Below are 21,338 nucleotides of genomic sequence, written 5' to 3' on the forward strand. Positions count from 1 at the left end.
ATTGAGATGTCAAATCACATGGCCTGTATGAAATGTCATTGTCCCACTTCCTGAGATCATTGTAAAATCAGCCCATACCTAGTGTGAACAATAGTCACTTGCAACAAATGAAGTACCTTAATGCTATAATGTTTTAGCTTACCACTGGAATAACAAGGGAATCAGCTGAAGCACAGGAGGCTGGGGCTGAGGCAGTGGCAACAGTTATGCCGCTGTTCAGTGCTCACATGCATGTGAAACAGATGTCTGTATGTTCCTCTGCCAGCAATTTTGCTATTAGAATACTGCATAATCCAACGACCATCACAATGACAATCCTTTTACTCCTTGTATCCGAATGTCACCAAGTTTTTTCCCCCCCAAAAGGAACAGTCAAACTCCCCCAAGTATAAACTGCTGAGACGTACCGATTAGTTTCTACATTTATGACTTTAATTCCAAGCATGGTCCCATACAGCACGAAGTGTCCGGTCTCATCGAAAAGGACATTAATTAATCTTATCGCGTCCACCTTCTCCAGTTCACGTTCCAAAGCCATACGTCGGCCAAATTCCATGTCTGGGAGCTGCTGCCTCATCTGCTGCAGCTCAGTAAACATCTACAGGGAAAGCAGCCATTAGAAAGCTCTTCAGCACTGGGAGGACTATACTAGCATTCAAGTCAAAAGTTTTGCTTCATTTATTTAATTTTATTTAAAGGCCCGATTTCAGAGAAACTCTAGGTGGCATAAATAAGAAGAAAACCACAATCTGACTCCTAGAACTATACATTAGGTATTGATACTTTTTTTTGATCCAGTTTTCTCCTGCTCCTTTATACTTCCAGGGCTGGGATCTCCTACTACTATTTATCATTTATAACATGCTACTAGACATATGCAGTGCTGTACAGATACAGATAAAAGGTTGTAAGCTCCATGGAGCAGAGTCCATCTAGCAAAACAAACATACATAACAAACAAGCGTCAATGGGAAGTGAATTTATTGTCAAGAAGTGGTTAGACATTAAAAGCAACCTCGAAAGCAATGCCTGATGCTGGTGTAAGTTGGTATAAAGAGACGCTATATATCAGCTGTCACTGACAGCAGAGAAGATGGAATCTGTGACAATTCCTGTAAATCCTTCATTAAATATACAGAATCCCAAATGTATGAAGGAATCAGAGGTTCAAAGGATTTAAAAATGTATCTATCGATAATGATTTCTTCTAGAAGATATAATGGGACAATCAGGAGGATTTTGCAAATTTTTATGACTAAGTAAAATATAAATAACTGGTGCTATTGGATGAGATACTAAAAGAAACTCTCTCTCTACTATGATGGAAATCTTCGATTGAATATCAGGCGTGGAATCATAAGGTAAAGGATTCATATCAGACAGTTGGGAAAGAGATTACACTAAAATATTTAGATTTATCTATAACAACTAAAGTTTCCGCCTTGTCCACACGTTTTATTACAATATCGACATTGATTTGTAAAGATAGCCACCCAAATCTCCTTAGAAAAATTATAATTTGGTTTTACAAGGTAAAGATGACCCACATGATTCAGCCATTTTCTGAAAAGCCAAAGTGGCTGCACTGATAAAACCTGGAGGAAGCCAACGTGAATAACATTGAATTATAGAGATGTCATGAGTGATGCCCCTAACTATCTCAAAGTACAGTCATTTATTTATTTATTTATTTTTAGATTTTTATATACCGGTGTTCCTATATGAAATAAAGATCACATCGGTTTACATTGAAACAGAACATGAAAATTGCCAAAAGGCATTACATAGAACAAGGTTATGAAACTTGGAACAGTGTACATAAGTTCAAAATTTAACAATAACATTGTAACATTGATGACCAAAAGATAAAGGAGAAAAAAAAAAAAAAAAAAGACTTAAACAATTAAGTTGACAGGTCTTATTGAGCATAAAAATTATAACGTATAAGTGAGAAAGTCTCAAGTGTCCTGCAGCAAGAGATTAGATACCGAAGTAGGTAGTGGTATGGAAAATGGGGGTTTGTGAAGAAGATATGTTCTTGCTGGTTGGAGGGGAAAAAATGATGATCATGGTCCTGGAAAAGCTTGGCTAAAGAGACAGGTTTTAAGTTTTTTTTTGAATGAAGAGTGGCAGAACTCAAGCCGAATGTCTGGTGGGAGCGCATTCCATTGAATGGGGCCTGCTGTAGATATGGCACGTTTATGATGCGAGGATTTTGTTGAAGGTACATAGAGAGTGCCTTTATATGCTCCTCTGATGGGTCTAGAGGAGGAGTGAGGGCGTAGTTGGTTACATAATTGAAGAGGAGAGATATTGTGAATGGATTTATGAATTACGGTGAGTACTTTATATAGGATCCTTTGCTTTATAGGCAGCCAGTGGAGGAGCTTGAGAATGGGGGTGATGTGATCTCTTTTATTCGTATTGGTAAGGATTCTGGCTGCAGAGTTCTGTAGCATTTGGAGGGGTTTGATGGATGAATATGGAAGGCCAAAGAGAAGCGAATTGCAATAGTCGACTTTTGATAGAATAATGGCTTGTAGGACCATCCGAAAATCGTTGAAATAAAGAAGAGGCTTCAATTTTTTTAAGACTTGTAACTTATAAAAACAGTCTTTGGTGGTTGTGCTTATGAATTGTTTAAAATTGAGCTGATTGTCTAGCATGATACCTAGATCTCGAACATGTGGTGAGTGATTTAATATGGGAGTGGATGAGTTGAGTAGGTCAGCTGGGTTTAGAAGTTTGATGTTGATGTCTTGATTGATGATTAGGATCTCAGTTTTGTTGTTGTTAAGAATGAGGCAAAGGCTGGAGAGAAGATGATTGATCTGTTGCAAACAATTGTTCCAGTGAGCCAAGGTTTTTTGTAAGGATTCTGAGATTGGGATGAGTATCTGGATGTCATCCGCGTAGAGATAGTGAGTTAGGTTTAGTTTAGTAAGTAGATGACATAGAGGTAAGAGGTAAATGTTGAAGAGGGTAGGGGAAAGGGAGGAACCCTGAGGGACCCCCCGGTTGGAAGGGATCGGTTGTGATTCTTTGTTGTTAATCTTTACTTTGAAATGTCTATTTGCTAGGAAGGATTTGAACCAGCTGAAGACTGTTCCTTTAATGCCTATATCTGCCAGACATTTTAATAGAGATGAATGGTTGACAGTGTCAAAGGCTGCAGAGAGATCTAGTAGTATCAAAAGATGTGGTTGTTTTTTGTCCATATTAGATAGAATAGAATCGGTAAGAGAGATAAGGAGAGATTCAGTGCTTAACGATTTCCGAAAGCCATACTGGGAAGATACAAGAATGTTGTTTTCTTCCAAATATTCAGATAGTTGTTTATTGACTATCTTTTCCATAATTTTGGCGATCAATGGCAGATTAGCTATTGGGCGGAAGTTAGCTGGATCTGTGGTTGGAAGGTTAGGTTTTTTAAGTAGAGGTTTGAGAATGGCTAATTTAAGTTGGTCAGGAACTAGACCCTGGGAGAGAGAGCAGTTAATGATGTCTGCAATTGGTTTTGATATGGAGTTTCTTATTGCGATGAGAAGGTTAGTAGGAATTGTGTCTAAGGGATGAGATGACGGTTTCATTTTTTTAAGTATGTTTTCTATCTCAAGTGCTGAAGTGGTCTCGAAAGTTTCCAGCGTTGTATTTAGTTGAGGTGAGGTAATGTGAGGGAAAGGGGGATATGAAAAAGATGATGAGAAAGAGATAGTCAGTTTGTCAATTTTATCCTTAAAGTATTCTGCTAGTTCTGATGCTTTGTTGAGTGCTTGATCATCAGGAATGGTAGGAGGTGATGGTTTAGTGAGAGCTGAAACGTAGGAGAAAAGTGCTTTTGAATCAAATATGAAATGATGTATTTTTTTTGAGAAAAAATCTCTCTTTGTTCTCAGTATGGTGATCCTATAAGCATTGAGGGAGGTTTTATAAATAGCTAATGTTGTGGGGGATGGGTTTCTCCTCCAAGTGTGTTCTTTATTTCTTAGCTCTTGTTTAAGCAGCTTCAGTTCTGGGGTGAACCAGGGTTTCCTGTTGTCTGGCGAAGGTTGTACTACTTTTGTGATGGAAGGGCAGGTAATGTCTGCGATCTTTTTGGTGATGTTGCACCATGAGGTGGTGGCTGTAGATGCGTTGGAGAGATCGAGATGTAATAATTCATTAGTGAACTGATTGATGAGAAGGTCTGTAGAACAAGGTTTCCTGAATTGAATAGTGTTTTTTGGGAACGAAAGTGGAGGATGTTGTGAAAGCTTGAAGGTCGTGTTGATGATTTGATGGTCCGACCAAGGGACAGGTGAACATGTGATTGTATTTGTGTTTGAGATGCACTGATTAATGAAAATAAGGTCTAAAGTGTGACCTGCTTTGTGGGTAGGGGCTTTTATAATTTGTGTGAAGCCCATGTAGTTGACAGTCATAAGCATAATGTATGAAAAAGAGGTGTTAATTGAACAGGTCACCTGAAGCAGCAGTCGGCGAAACAGCGTCAGGACCTGATGCAACAGAAAAAAATGTCTCGGCATTATAAGCCAAGCAATCCTTCAGATTAATAAGTTTGCTCAGTCACTATCAGGTCGATACAGTAAAGTGTGCTCCGTCGGAGCGCACTGTCAGACTGCTCTGGACGCGTATTTTCCCTTACCCCTTATTCAGTAAGGGGAGGAAAACACGCGGCCCACCCGCGGCACCTAATAGCGCCCTCAACATGCAAATGCATGTTGATGGCCCTATTAGGTATGCGCGCGGGATCCAGTAAGTAAAATGTGCAGCCAAGCTGCACATTTTACTCTAAGAAATTAGCGCCGACCCAAAGGTCGGTGCTAATTTCTTCCGGCGCCAGGAAAGTGCACAGAAAAGCAGTAAAAACTGCTTTTCTGTGCACCCTCCGACTTAATATCATAGCGATATTAAGTCGGAGGTCCCCAAAAGTAAAAAAAAAGTAAAAAAAAAAAAATAAATAAATTTGAATTCGGCCCGCGGCTGTCGGGCCGAAAACCGGACGCTCAATTTTGCCGGCGTCCGGTTTCCGAGCCCGTGGCTGTCTGCGGGCTCGAGAACCGACGCCGGCAAAATTGAGCATCGGCTGTCAAACCCGCTGACAGCCGCCGCTCCAGGCCAAAAGGAGGCGCTAGGGACGCGCTAGTGTCCCTAGCGCCTCCTTTCCCTCGTTTGCACCGCGTCGCCTAATTTGCATGCTGGAGCATACTGGATAGCTCGCACCGGCAAAGGGCCGGTGCGTGCGCCGGGAGAGCGGGCGTTCGTCCGCTCTCCTGCGGTTTTACAGTATCGGGCTGTATGTGAGGTTGACATTTTTTGGAATACGTGTTAAGAAGATGGTGTCTTTCATTTTGTGGGATTAAGTTTCATGTGCTTTGGTTCACTAAACTGTGGGATTCACCAAAAGATTTTAAAGTCTGAAAATCAGATTGAACAGGCAAATGATAAGTATTGGCGTTTTCATTTAAAGCGTATATCCTGTAGCTCTTGTTGATGCCATCACAAATATTAAAATGAACTTTTTTTACTTTCACCATTTTTTTTTTTTTAGTCATAAAGAAAGAAATGACACTTTAGCAGTGTTTTGGATCTGATGCTATGTACTTTCCTGGAGCCTGTATTGGATGAGCGGTATATAAATGGAAGGAAATAAATACGTGAGCTGTTGTTTGCAGCAATCTAGGGATTTTTCCCCTTTACATCTCCTCCCATTCATTGCCTTGATGGTCCTGGGTCAGGGGCCATGCACCAGGGCTCCTTCCTGAACTCTGCAACCATGGGCCCTGAGTCAAACCACTAGGTATCACTTTCAAGCAATAACCACTCCCCACCAAGAAACTGTGAACGCTGCCTCCTCAGCATCCCTAGCCCACTCTGGGATTGAACTGGAGACCTTCCGCATAGCGTTGCTCAGCATTTGCCATCTGAACCAGCCTAGTTTGGACTTCTGAAAACATAACTCTATTCAGATATAAGACTATTACATTAAATTTCAAATCATGTTTTACTGGATATATCTAAGTGGCGATATCTTAATTCAAATTTTTTGATATTGGCAGGGATAAAAACTAGACCAGATAAGATTTCACCTATGACTACTACATACAGTACAAAGCACAGAATTTGCATGTAGTGAGCTTGCAACACTGACATATTTGCTTAAGTTCTGCTCAAGATAAACAAAGATTTCCTAAAATTTACATTGTTTAGAGATGCAAGTGTAAGATGCAAGTAGTACAAGCTTCTCTTCCTCTCTTATTAATGTATTCACGCTGCAGTTCTTTAAACCCTTCTTCGTGAATACTATTTATCGGGCAAGTTGCTCTAATTTGTCCTTATTTCTCCTCCACCGCCAACTCCGTGCTTTCCACAGATTCCTGTATGCCTGGAATAGACTTCCTGAGTGAATGCATCATGCTCCCTCTCTGGCCATATTCAAATCCCATCTAAACACTTTTTGGAAACAGCTTTTAAATCCTAACCACCTCTCTACAATAAACATAATTCTGATAGATTTGTTTTTCCTGTATGTGTGTGTTGACAAGATTGTAAACTCCATAGAACAGAGCAGAGCACTCTTCTGTGTGTCTGTATAGTGCTGCATAGACCCAATAGCACTTTACAAATGATAAATAGTAGTAGTAGCAACTTAAAAAAAAAGTAAGAAAAAGATGCTGAGCTCGATGGACCCCTGGTCTGACCCAGCATGGCAAGTCTTAGGTTCTTAAGTAGATAATTGAGTAAAATGTTTTTGCTGGTACTACTGCAGCACGGATTGATTTTATTGCTGTTGCTCATCTATTAATAAAAGATATTTATTTAAAGGAGGCCTGTTGTGCCTGCCATCAGTGAAACCATATCATCCAGTCCAGGTGAACGAGCCTTTCTAGTGCACATTAACAAGTGCACAGTAACAATATCACACTATTGTAGCAAATATCTAATACCAGTCAGAAAAAGCACATCACGGACATCAGTTCCTCCTTCCTTTCAGCTGAAGGGGGTAAGAGGAATTATCATTCATTTCTAATTCTGTTGCTTGTTCGCCATGGATGGTTGCAGCTCTGTAGCCACTTTCCTCCCATCGCTGATCATTACTGCTATTTTGATATAGATGCAGGGTACAGAGGATCGACAGTTAACATCTCACTGTTTATATCTACCAAGAATGAAGGAGACCCAAGTCACAAAAGAGAAAAAATAGGTAGCCTAAAATTAGATGAGTCAGAAAAACAGTCCCATCCTACTCAAGATGGTATAAACAGCAGGTTGAACTGGCCTGCTGTTCAGAAATTAGGAAAGTTAGGACAGTTCATAGAAAAGGGAGTGTATAGTATGCTATTTGATTATACCCTTACTGGGGAAATTCAACCAGAACAAATACCACCCCCCCAACTGTAACATTTTAATTCTTAATAAAATAAATTGCCTCTTCTGTGTAGCTTTAGCCACATCAGGAAATACTCGTAATCTCAAATCAAGAAATAAGGAATCTTTCTGATGGAAGAAAGAAGCTTAAGAACCAAATCTCTATCAGAATTTGATGTAAAGATTACTATCAGAATAAATGGAGTCAGACTGTTCCTCTGATTTCTCCGGAAAACCAGATAAAGTTAATGTATTGAAGGAAGACTGTAAACTAGATATGAGGCCCTTCATCTCCCTTTTTTTTGAATGGTGGTAGATAATACACCCATTATCTAAATGCTCCTTTCAAGTCACAATTTCGGTCTGTGTTTTTTTGAAATTTGATGTGGGTTCCTGAAGTTTCTGGGAACTCTGTGCAAGCTGCCCTCATAGAATGGTAATGGTATCTCTCTGAAGTGGATCTAGGCTTGTGTCATTCAGCTCTTGTATGTACTCCAAATCATGTTCCCATATCACCAGGACTACAAGGTGTATGTTCCTCACTGCTAGAATGGAAAATTCCTTACAAACCTTAGGTGCCCACCAAATTTATTTTTAGGAGCTGGGGAAAAACATTATACTTTTCCTTATACTTTGCTTCATGTTTTACTTGTTACACTTTTTTGTCTTGTTTGCTATTTTATGGGTTTTTTTTTTGTTTTTTGCTGTCTCCATTAACATTTTTGTAAAACCAAAAGCTGCTCCCAAACAGAGAGGGAGGCTGCCCATGGTCCAGTCGGAGTTGCACATGCAAAAGCTGTGTCCTTCCAGGCCTGCACATCGAGACAATAAAACCTGGAAAAGGAATATAAGGAGGACCAAGTTGCAGCTCGGCAAATGTCGATGGGAGACAACAATCTAACCTCGGCCCATGACACTGCCTGAGCTCTAGTGGAATGAGTCCTAACCTGAATAGGCAACGGCTTTTCAGCATTTACAAACACAGCTGTGACCACCTCCATAATCCAGCGAGCTATCATAGCCTACGAAACTGGTTCGTCCTGCTTCCTTCCACCATGAAGGACAAACAGATGATTCGACTTTCAGAAACCGCACGACAAGTCTCTTGACATCCAAGGAACACAGAAGGCAATACTCCTCTGTGTCCCTGACCTTATCCAGGGACAACAAAGAAATGGACTGATTCAAATGGAACTCCAAGACTATCTTAAGCAAGAAGAGGGAACAGTACACAACTGTAATGCTTCTGGAGTTACCCGAAGGAATGGCTCTCAGCAAGACAGGGCTTGCAACTTGGAAATGCAACGGGCAGAACATATAGCCACCAGGAACACAGTCTTCAGGGTCAATAACCACAAGGAAAGGCTACGCAGTGGTCAAAATGTAGAGACCGCTAAAAAATCCAGCATCAAGTTAATACTCCATAAGGGAACCGGCAACTGCAAGGGAAGTCTAAGGTGCTTCGCTCTCTTCAAGAAATGGGCTACCTCAGGATAGGGAGATACCACTTACCGTGCCCTCTGAAACATGTAAGAGCCGTAACCTGAACCTTCAAGGAATTAAGGGCCAATCCCTTATTCAACTCAGCCTGCTAAAAATCCAGAATAAGCGGGATCTTAACCGAATGAGGAAGAACACCGCACTCCTTGCACCAGGCCTCAAACACTCTCCAAACCCGCACATATGCTAGAGAAGTGGAGAACTTCTGAACGCGGAATAAGGTAGCAATCACTGTAGAAGAATATCTATGCTTCAACAGGTGAGCCCTCTCAAGGGCCAAACTGTAAGACAGAACCGAGCTGGATCCTCGTAAAGAACCGGTCCCTGTTGCAACAGATCCATGCACGACGGAAGACGAAGGAGTTCCTCCACAGCAGTCTCCACAAATCCACATACTACGGACGCTTGGGCCAATCTGGAGCCACCCGGAGTACTAGCCCTCTGTGGATTTTGATTTCGCAAATGACCCTGCTCAACAAGGGCCACGTTGGAAAAGCATAAAGCAATTAGTCTTCCGGCCAGACCCGTACGAGAGCATCAATGCTCAGGGACAATGGAACTCTCCTGAGACTGAAAAATTGAGGAACCTTTGCATTGCGAGAAGTCACCAGCAGGCCTAGGGACGGAAGGCCCTAGCGATCCACTATCAGCTGAAACATCTCAGTGGACAACATCCATTCTCCAGGGGCCAGACTCTTCCTGCTAAGAAAGTCTGCTTGTACATTGTCTTTTCCTGCAATGTGAGAGAGGCTGAGAACATCTGAAGTTGTCCTTCTGCCCATTCCATAAGTTGGTCTAATTCCTGCGACACTTGCTGGCTCTTGGTTCCTCCTTGGTGATTGATGTAAGCCACAGACGTTGCATTGTCCGACATCACATGGATTGCTCAACCCAGTAGTCTGTGGCTGAACTGCAAGCATGCCAACCTGACCGCCCGGGCTTCCAGGCGATTGATGCTCCAGAGAGCCTCTTTGGCCATCCAAGGTCCCTGGGCCATCATTTCCTGACGGTGAGCTTCCCAACCCTAGAGACTTGCATCTGTCCCGAGTACCAAACAGTTCAGGGAGGACAAGGACACTCCCTTTTTCAGATGATCCTCCTGCAATCATCACTGGAGGCGAGAGCAGATTTCAATCGGCAAGTGGAGCCAAACCGAACCGTCCTGAGACTGTGGGTTCCAATGAGACAGCAGTGAGCGCTGAAGAGGACACTTATGTGCCCTCGCCCACGATACCACTTCCAGGGTTGTTGCCATCAAACTGAGCACCTGTAGATAGCTCCACACTGTTGGGCGGATAGTGTTCACCAACTGACACACCTGAGACATCAACTTTCGGATCCGTGCATCCAGTAGAAAAACTTTGCCCAGCCTCATGTCGAAGTGAACTCCCAGATGTATTTCATTTATTTATTTATTTATTATTTTTTATATACTGACATTCGATCTAAGATATCCCATTGGTTTACATTCAGGTACTGTAGGTACAGTCAGATACTCTGACTGTGAAGGCCAGAGACTGCTTTTGGCCAGGTTCACCACCCAACTGAGCTCTTGAGCAAGAAAATCACCATGTTGGTCATCAGACTGCTCTCTGCCAAAGACTTGGCTTGAATCAGCCAGTTGTCCAATTATGGGTGCACCAGGATCTCAACGCCGCCGCTGTGACTACCATGACCTTAGAAAATGTTCTGGGCGTGGTGGCCAGACTAATGGGCAGCACCCAAAACTGATAATGGCAAACAGTAGAAAACATTGGTGCTTCAAACGGATGGGAATATGAAGGTAAGCCTTGGACTTAGAAACTACCCCGATTGTACAGCCATTATCACAGATTTTAAGGATTACATGCAAAAATGAGTCACTTGTAGATGATGGTTGACACTCTTGAGGCTATCACATACAATATGCCCAAATAATCTTATTCCAGATCCTTCAAAATTGTCACACACACATCAAACCAACTAAGGTATCTGGTATTATCATTATCAACAATAATACTATAGAACCACATGCAATTACTAATTGTAATTAATTTTGTATTTGTATGACCTCTGGTCTACGTGAGTCTGTAACACATCCAGACCCATTAGTAGTTTACAGGTCCAAAATTACTTTATTAATCACGAAACTACTCTTTTTTTGGAAGAATTTTTTAGAGTTTTGTTTACTTTTTTGGACAACCTTTTAGAGTTTTTTCTTTTATGTAAAATATTTGTAGACCCCGATTATTGATTTATGCATCACCATGCCACAATTTTTGACAGAGTAAGGCTCTCACGTTTGTGTGGTCAATCATTCATAGTACTCATTATCATTCATGCAAAGTACTCATCTATTGTGAAATCTTATCCAGTTTGGTGACATAGCCCCTATATGTCTCAGTATACTTATTGCTTTAGCTATAGATATTGATTCCACACATTAAGGTTCACATTTGTTTAAACACTGTTTGGACATTACTGGAATGGGAGTGTAGTTCCGCTGTCTTGTACATCATTGAATGATCAAACTGAATACTTGCTACAATCTGTTTTCCATGTTTTCCAAGTTCTATAACCTTGTTATATGTACAGCCCCTTGGCATAATTTTTATGTTTCAATGTAAACCGATGTGATCTGTATTTTAATACAGGAACACCGGTATATAAAAATCTAAAAATAAATAAATAAATAAATAAATTTTTCGTCCCGTTATAATCACCATAATAGAGGACGACGCAATGGAAGCCTATAACCCAGTGCTTTACTATACCTTTAATGAAAAAATACGACCTGATAGAAGACTGAGGTTGGCGAGACCGGATGCCGGCATTGCGTATTTAAACCGGAAGAGCTGCCATGCTTTGGACAAAATGGCCGTCGAGGATGTCGACCGGAGATAAAATCAAGCACAATAAATGGAACCGCAAGAACAGCCATTGTTGAAGACCCGTTTGTCTCGGATTAAACGCTACCCCTGAAGCAGGACCAGGACGGTCCGAAACATGATCGTGTCGGGACGATGTCAATGACGAATAGAGCGTTGGGAACTTCACAATAGATGAGTACTTTGCATGAATGATAACGAGTACTATGAATGATTGACCACACAAACGTGAGAGCCTTACTCTGTTAAAAATTGTGGCATAGTGATGCATAAATCAATAATCGGGGTCTACAAATATTTTACATAAAAGAAAAAACTCTAAAAGGTTGTCTGCTGGATGTAGGGTTTTTTTTTAAAATAATGAGGTTTTCCTTTTCCCTTTTTTAAATTAATATAAATATGGGTGTGAGATCATATATGTACATTTCTACTAGTAGTATATAAGATGCCTTTGACCACAAAAAATCGGTAGCTAAAAGTGTTTGGAGCAAAGCCTCCCTATGGGTGCTGGGTGTTTAGAGCAGCGCTGCTTCTGGATGCTTGGTCCGTGGAACAGCGCCTCCCAGTGGATGCTGAGTGTCTGGAATGGCGCCTTATCCTGGGTGCTTGGCATCAGAAAGAGCACCTTCCGGTGGGCTCACAGCAACAGGAACTGCTTTTCTCTGGCGCGGGACATCTGGGGCTACGCCTCCTTGGCGCTTGTCATCTAAAACAATGCCTGGAACTTTATCTCCTTCCTGGCACGTGGCATCTGAAACAGTGTTACCCTAAAGCTGGGTAGTGCAAACCATGTCCCCCTGGCCGGCTGAAATAGGCTACACTTTCTGGAGTAGAACAGCAGGAATGGAGTCCCCCAGAGTTTGAGGCAGGACTGAGAGCCCAGGGTCAAGCTCCTCCTGAAGCAAAGGCATTACACTAATGTTTTCTCATGGCTTAATGGTTGGAGTGAAGCACATTTTCCAGGAGGCTCAGCTGCTGCTGTGGAGGACACAGAAACCTGGAACAGATTCTGTGCATCAGGAGTGGAGTTAATTACTGGGTTTTGTATACTCAGGATGGGGCCAGCAAAGGTACGTGCTGCTCTCTGGTGAGCTATGGCAGGCCTCACTAGCAGCTGCTTAGAGGCACCTGATGACTGCTGGGTTCTGGCTGAGTCAATCAGTTCTCTCGGCTTCTGAGAATCTGTTGCCTGAGACCGGAACAGGGGAACTGCCAAAACACTGCAATCAGACTGGTAGAGATTTTAAATTCACCTGGCAGATTATGCTTGAATTCTCTGTGTTCCTCAGGGGAGCTGTGGGGGATGTGAAAACAGAAATGATTTGTCCAGGTGCTGGTGTCAGTTCTTGATACTTGGACTTACTTGGATTTGGGAGATTTGTGGCTATAACATATATAGTAATGATGGCAGATAAAGACAAAATGGTGCATCCAGCCTGCCCACGGTACCAATTGTCACTCTGTGCAGCTTACTCCCAAGTGTCCTGTTAAGGGTAGTAACTGCCGCTCTGTACAGGTTACCCCCATGAAGAAAGAATTTATAACCTTTCTTTATGTCTTCAGGAGTTAGCTGTCCCTTCCAGGGAAACCATGCTGGATAATTCTGAAGAGACACCTCCTGTGTGAACAGAATTTAAAATTTACATGGCAGGCACTGGGTTAGCAAGTGTGGTTTCAGAAAACCTGGGCTGGATCTGGGAGCTGGCTTTGCCTCTTCAGAGGGATGTTTAGGCTTTTGCTGGCTGCATTTTCTTGTGTCTTGAAGCTCTAGGGTTTTTCTGGGTGCTGGCTTGAGGCATTGCAAATTGGACAGGCTCTGTCTGGAGGCAGATACCCAGGGATACACTGACACTTCCACCAGGTTGGGTTAACGGAGCCACACCCTAAAACAGTCAGGAAATAGCAGAACATTTTTTGCCATGCATCTGCTGCATGCCCAAAGTGCTGGGGCCTGAAGAGGAATTGTTTCATCACGGAAGGGTATTCTCAGGTTGGGATCAGGATGGATTTTAGCACAGCTGCTACAGACATTAACAGAGGCAGGATGAGTGGCCCAGCATTAAAAACAGCCCCATAATTTAAAGTTGGGAAATTGACATACAATGCACTCTAAATAGTGTGATGGGTTCAGGATCTGGCAGGCGGTACAGACAAAGTATCTCACAGGTTCAAGAGCGCCTTGGGATACAAAGGCAGAGAGATACCACAGGGAATGTCCATAGAAAAATAATGAGAATCTGTAGCTTGGCAAGGTTCATGGTGCCAGAATCCAGCAGGGACACATTCTAATTAAACTTGAAACTCAAAGGAGCAAGAGGGAATTTTCAAGTGAAAATTAAAGGACATTAAAGAGTCATGGGATAGTCGGAAATGCTCTTTTATAGACTGGTAACTTGCTAAAAGAATGGAAACAGAGGGTTGGACTCAATAGCCATTTCTTTCAAGGGAGAAAGGTAAATAGAGGAGTGCTCCAGGGACCTGTACTGGGAACAATGCTTTTTAATAAATTTATAAATGATCTGGAAAAGGGGGCGATGAGTAAGGTGATCAAATTTGCAGATGACAAAATTATTCAAAGTAATTAAAATATGAGCTGACAGGGATTGCAAGAACATCTTGAAAGACTGGAGGATTGGGCATCCAAATGGCTGATTTCTTAATATGGGCAAGTGCAAAGTGATGCATATAGGAAGACAAATCCAAACTAAGTACATGATGCTTGGTTCCATATCAGGTGTCACCAGCCAGGAAAAGGATCTTGGAGTCATTGCGGACAATACTTTAAAACCCTCAGCTCAGTATTTGGTAGCATTCAAAAAATCAAATAGAATATTAGGTATTATTAGAAAAGGAATAGAAAATAAAACAGAAAATATCATAACATTTCTGTATCTATTCATGGTGTGACTACAACTTTAGTATTGTGTGCAGTTCTGGTCATTCCATCCAAAAAAGATATAGAGGATCTAAAAAAGCTATCAGAAAGGCTAAATAGGTTAGGCTTTTCAGCCTGAAGAGACAACTGAGAGGAGATGTAAGAGACGTTTGTAAAATCATAAGTGGAATGGAATGGGTTATTTACCCCCCTAGGACTAGGGGTCACTTCACAAAGCAAATAGGTAGCACTTTTAAAACAAGTTTGAGAAAGTATTTTTTCATACAGTGTACAATTAAACTGTAGAATTTGTTGCTGGAACATATGGTTCCTTGCCCCCTCCTCTGTATATAGTATTTATTCTATTTTATTGCACTTTATATATTTATTGCTCCGTTCACCCCTTCTTTATTTTCCTACTCCAAGTTAAGGCTTCCTTGTTATAATGTAACTGTATGCTCTGTATCTCTTGTTGATTGGTTAATTGTATATTCTACTTAGTTCATTGTAAACCGAATTGATTTGATTTGTATCAAGAAAGTCGGTATATAAAAGCCTTAATAAAAATAAATAAATATGGTAAAAGTAAAATAGCAGAGCTGGCTTTAAAAAGGGTCTAGATAAGTTCCTGGAGGAAAGTCCATAAGCCACTATTAGCCATGTGGACCTGGAAAACCACTGCTTATTCCTAGTGATGTGCAAGAAAGATTAGACCTATTCTTATCCAACTTGTGACCTGGATTGGCTACGGTCAGAGACAGAATGCTGGGTGTGATGGATCTTTGGTGTGACCCAGAATGGCAACTTATGTTCTTGCTTTCTAAAATGTAAAATCTGATATTGTGGAAGACAACCATAAATAAATTGAAAAACACACACTAAATTGCATATAACGAGAGAGAATATTTCACTTACACTTAAGGATTCGTCAAACACACGCATAAGTTTCCCAGTCAAAAATCTGAAAATTCGAACTTTTCTATCAGAACCAATGGTAGCCATTTTCTTTCCTTCTGGTGAAAAACATATACTGGTGAGGTGAGCCTTGCATTTGGCAAACTCATACAAGTCTGTGTCGGTTTTGAACTCCCACTTTACATTTCTAGGAAATTTATATTCTTGGCGTGGCCCAGTCCAATATTCGATCATTCCTAACTTGTCTGAGGATACCACCACTTTGTATACGGGGTTCAACTTTATCTGCGTGAGTGGGGAAGCATGGAGTTTATCAAAAACATGAAGTGGGTGATTATTTCCTCGTCCATCATAAACAAATATCTTTCCTGTGATCTTCTCAGAGGCGGCTACTGCTGATATGGTATCCCCAGGGCAGTAAATCCATTCACACTGGCCAGGATGGTAACTGCAAACAAACAAAAGTTGAAAATTATTCACAGTATTACACAGCAGAACAAAGGTTTTATGCATTCCCAGTACACGATACAGCGGATTAGAAGATGTACTGGTCTTATGATTTGAACTAGTTGATTTACTAAAGGAAAACAAACCTTCCAAAAATACCCATAACATCAACACTCACCCTTATTTTCTAAAGACCATTTATCCCCCTTTTTAAAGCTACTCCCCTGCAATTTCTTTCACTCCCTTCAGATGAGTCACAAATTTACTGCCATACATTCATATCCAATTGGTCCAAAGAGGGACCATTTTTAGCAACCTGGAACATAAATAATATCTATATATTTATTCATTAAGTCTTACATTCTGAAAATCCTGTGTATTCAATGTAGATCACAGTTAAATATATTTATAATGCAGAAGCTAGATCTAGTGCAAGAGGAAATTAACTACTTTCATGCTTATCATGGGTGTTGCTATCAACACAAGGAGCAACCCTTTTAGAAAAGGTGAACTATAAACAGGTACACTTTCTGGCTAAATTAAACTGCTGAGATCTTATTTTGAGGGGAAAATTTTTTTTTTGTTGCTACTAACTTCTTTGTTCCATGTTTTGAAAAAGGGATTTTTCTGCATTGCTTTTTTGTTTCTTGGGAATTTCTTCTGCTTAGCTTTAGAAAAAAGGGGTAGAAGGGAAGGGGCTGCCTCACTCAAGTATCTTTTCTGCTTTTGGATTTAGTAGCTCAAAGGGAAAGCTTTTTCTTTGAAACCTGAGAGTAGAAAGGAGATCATTACCTGTGTAAACTGGATCAGAATATGAGCTCTGTATGTAAGTCAGCACAGCTACAAAAAAAATCTGTCTTTCTTGGAGGAGGTGAATTTTCTGGCTGAATTCAACTGTTGAGACCTTATTTTGAAGGAGGATATTTATTAATAATAGCTTTTTGTTCTTTTCATTTTTGAAAAATGATTTTTTCATTGCTTTTTTTTTTTTTTTTCACTTAGCTTTAGAAAGAAAAAGTAGAAGGGATGGTATTGCCTCACCCAATATTCCTACCTTCAATTCTAACTTTATAGACCAACACAGAATAACCTGACATTCAGGCATTTGGACGCGCGTTTTCAAGCGCTAGCTTTACCCCTTTTTAAGTAAGGACGTGCATCCAAAACGCACGTCCAACCCCCCCCAAACCCAATAGCGCCCGCAACATGCAAATGCATGTTGATGGTGCACAGAAAACTGCTTTTCTGTGCACCCTCCGACTTAATATCATGGCGATATTAAGTCGGAGGTCCCGAAAGTTTAAAAAAGTTAAAAAAAAAAAAAAAAATTTTGAAATAGGCCCGTGGCTTGAAAACTGGACGCTCAATTTTGTCGGCGTCCAGTTTCCGAACCCGTGGCTGTCAGTGGGCTTGAGAACCGACACCAGCAAAATTGAGCGTCGGCTGTCAAACCCGCTGACAGCCGCCGCTCCTATCCGAAAAGAGGCGCTAGGGACGCGCTAGTGTCCCTAGTGCCTCTTTTTACCGCCGGGCCTAAATTTAAATACATTTATTTACTGTATTGTGCGCACAGGAGAGTGGGCGCTTGCCCGCTCTCCCGCGATTTTTACTGTATTGGCCTGATTGGTTGGCAGAATATCACATGGAAGTAATTTAGATAAAATTGAGTTATTGTGGAATCAAAACCTTTAAGTAAAGTACAGGGGGCGCTTAATTAGTAATAACAAGCAAATACTTCAGGTAATTAATTTACAGAATAAATAACTAGTCATCAGTTGGAGAAAAGTCTAATTTGGTACCAGAAAAAGGAGGGATAGCAAGTGTATTAGGTCATTTTGTGTTTTCTGAAAATAAAACAAAGTAAATAAATTTCTTGTGAGCTGATTGGTAGCATTATATTAGATCTTGTGGTAATGGAGAAATTACTCACCTGATAATTTCGTTTTCCTTAGTGTAGACAGATGGACTCAGGACCAATGGGTATTGTGCTCTCCTGATAACAGATGGGAGACGAAGTCAGATTTCAAAGCTGACGTCAGCCTACATATACCCGTGCAGCATGCTTAGCTCTTCAGTATTCTCTTTGAAAAGCCAGTGTGGATATATGTTGCTTAATACTTGATTAATCTTGAGTATACTTAATTAACCTTGAACTGGTTCAACTGATTATATATATTAGAACTTTTTGGCATTGGAGACCGCCAGTGCACCGAAACAGCCGACACCTAGGTAACTGCGGGTGTCTTAAAGTAGAGGTAGGCCGTAGCTTACCCGTACAGTCTCGAAATTTGATATCCGAGGATCTCTATTTCTGGAGCAGCCGTAGGCGTGATGCTGAGTCCATCTGTCTACACTAAGGAAAACGAAATTATCAGGTAAGTAATTTCTCCATTTCCTAGTGTGTAGCCAGATGGACTCAGGACCAATGGAATGTACAAAAGCTACTCCCCTACCGGGTGGGAGGCTGCCCGTGGCCCACTTAGTGCTGCCCTTGTGAAAGCTGTATCCTCCCTGGCCTGGACATCCAGGCGGTAGAACCTGGAGAAGGTGTGTAGGGAGGACCATGTCCTGACATATCTCAGCTGGCGAAAGCAGCCTGGTTTCAGCCCAGGAGACTGCCTGGGCCCTTGTAGAATGCGCCTTGACCTGTAGAGGTAGTGGTTTTTCTGCATCTGTGTAGGCTGCATTACTTACTTCTTTGATCCAGTGGGCTATGGTCACCTGTGATGCCGCTGTGAAGAACAAACAGGTGATCAGTTTTGTGCAAGGATTCCGATCTCTTCAGGTATCGGACTAGGATTCTGTCGACATTCAGGTGGCGAAGGAGGCGTGAGTCTTCCGAATCCCTTTGTTCATCTGGTGATGGTAAGGATATGGTCTGGTTCATATGGAACTGGGAAACCACTTTCAGAAGGAAAGATGGTACCATACGCAACTGTATGGTGCCCGGGGTGAACCAGGAATGGTTCCCGGCAGGATAATGCTTGAAGTTTGGAGATGTGCCAGGCTGAGCATATTGTGATCAAGAATGATGTCTTTAAGGTCAAGAGGCATAGAGCCAGACCGCTTGATGGTCTGAAGGACTCCCCTGCTAGGAAGTCTAGTACTAGGTTGAGGTTCCATAGAAGCACTGGCCACTTTAGTGGTGGCCGGAGTTGTTTGACTCCTTTCAGGAAGCGAGACACCTCAGGATGAACTGATAGTCTGATGCTGTTCACTTCGGACCTGAAACAGGCCAGTGCTGCGACTTGAACCTTGACGGAGTTGAGAGAAAACCCCTTCTGCATGCCATCCCGTAGGAATTCTAGGATCGAGGGAACCTTGGCTGTCCTCGGAAGGAGGGCGCGATCTTCACACCAGGCTTCAAATACTCTCCAGATCCGTATGTAAGACAGAGATGTGGAGAACTTGAATGCTCGGAGCAGGGTGTCAATCACGGCTTTTGAGTAGCCGCGCTTCTTTAGGTTAGTCCTCTCAAGGGCCATACCGTAAGAGAGAATCGAACTGGGTCTTTGTGGGAGATCGGTCCCTGCTGAAGAAGATCCCTGTATGGCGATAGATGCAGAGGATTCTCCGCTAATAGTCTTCGCATATCCGCATACCATGATCTTCTTGGCCAATCCGGGGTGACTAGTAGGACTAGTCCCTTGTTGTGCTCTATCTTGTGAATGACCCTGCCCAGTAACAGCCAGGGTGGGAAGGCGTACAGGAGGTCTTCCTCTGGCCAGTTCTGGATGAGAGCGTCTATTCCTTGAGATTGTGGTTCTCGTCTACGGCTGAAAAATCTGGGGACTTGGGTATTGCGACGAGTTGCTAGGAGGTCCATGGCTGGGGGACCCCATCATTTCACTATCAGCTGGAAGGCTGTGTCCACCAGCGACCATTCCCCTGGGTCTAGGCTCTCTCTGCTGAGATAATCCACTGAGATGATGTCTTTTCCCGCGATGTGTGAGGCCGAAATCCCTTGCAGGTTTGTTTCCGCCCACTCCATGAGAGGGTCTATTTCCAGAGACACCTGCTGGCTCTTGGTCCCTCCCTGGCGGTTGATGTAGGCCACGGCTGGCGCATTGTCCGACATTACTCTGACAGACTCGCCTGGGAGTCTGTCAGGGAGTCTGGGAATCGCAGGCAGGCTAGTCTGACCGCTCGAGCTTCCAGGCGGTTTATGTTCCATTCCGCCTCTTCTTTGTTTCATTGTCTCTGGGCTGTTAGTTCCTGACAGTGGGCTCCCCACCCTCACAGACTCGTGTCCATGGTGATCAATATCCACTTCGGTTCGGATAGGTTTACGCCTCTGCTTAGGTGTTCTTCCTGTAGCCACCATTGAAGTGGTTGCCGAACCTCTATCGGTAGCTGGAGGCGAATTGAGTAGTTCTGGGACACTGGATTCCTTCGTGACAATAGGGAGCGTTGTAGTGGTCGCATATGGGTCCCTAGCCCACGGAACAACTTCCAGAGTTGATGCCATGAGGCCGAGGATTTGAAGGTAGTCCCATACCTTGGGGCAAGCAGAGTTCAACAGGTTTTGTAATTGACCCATCAGTTTCCTTCTCCTTGGAGGGGGAAGGTACACCTTGTCCTGTTTGGTATTGAACCGGACTCCCAGGTATTGTAGTGACTGGGAGGGCTGTAGGCAGCTCTCGGCTGTGTTCACGACCCACCCGAGCTCTTGTAGTAGGTTCTTGACTCTGGTGGTCGCGTGGAGACTCTCCTCCGGAGACTTTGCTCTGATCAGCCAATCGTCCAAGTAAGGATGTACCAGGACTCCTCCTTTTCTCAGTGCTGCCGCTACTATCACCATAATTTTGGTGAAGGTTCTGGGAGTGGTAGCTAGTCCAAAGGGTAGCGCTCAAAATTGGTAATGATTGCCAGGTATCGCAAAGCGCAGGAAGCGCTGGTGGTCCTGATGGAATGGGATGTGAAGGTAGGCTTCGGATAGGTCCAGGGAGATTAAGAATGCTCCCGGTTGTATTACCATTATAATGGAGCATACGGTTTCCATGTGGAAGTATGATACCTTCAGGTAACTGTTGACGGCCTTGAGGTCCAGGATGGGCCAGTATTTTGTTGAGACGTGGGCACCGGAGCTATTGCCTTCAGGCTGAGTAGTCTTGCTAGTGTGGTTTCCACTGCCAGTCTCTTGGAGTGGGAGTAGCATGGTGATCTCATAAATTTGTCTGGGGGGATGCTTTGGAATTCCAGGGAGTACCCCTCTCGAATGATAGTTAAGGCTCACTTGTCCGATGTTACCTCGACTCATCTTTGGTAGAAGAGGGTAAGTCTGCCCCCTGTGTCTTCTTCCTGTGAATGGGTCTGCGTCTTCTCATTGTGGGGTATGGCTGGAGTCTGCCCCTGAGCTTGCTCCT

At 42.6% G+C, this 21,338-nt stretch overlaps 1 protein-coding gene across 1 annotated transcript in view; it reads right to left on the reverse strand.

The window, feature by feature from the left end:
* Positions 1–21,338, reverse strand: part of PPWD1 (peptidylprolyl isomerase domain and WD repeat containing 1) — a 101,284-nt gene that overhangs the window by 51,302 nt on the left and 28,644 nt on the right. Inside the window, exons 5-6 of the mRNA XM_029576222.1 lie at positions 15,526–15,973; positions 408–598 (exon numbers count right to left, since the gene is read on the reverse strand). Of these exons, the coding sequence (XP_029432082.1) occupies positions 408–598; positions 15,526–15,973 (639 nt within the window). The remainder of the gene's footprint in view (positions 1–407; positions 599–15,525; positions 15,974–21,338) is intronic.

Source organism: Rhinatrema bivittatum, chromosome 1, assembly GCF_901001135.1.
Source record: "Rhinatrema bivittatum chromosome 1, aRhiBiv1.1, whole genome shotgun sequence".
In the NCBI taxonomy this organism is placed as follows: Eukaryota; Metazoa; Chordata; class Amphibia; order Gymnophiona; family Rhinatrematidae; genus Rhinatrema; species Rhinatrema bivittatum.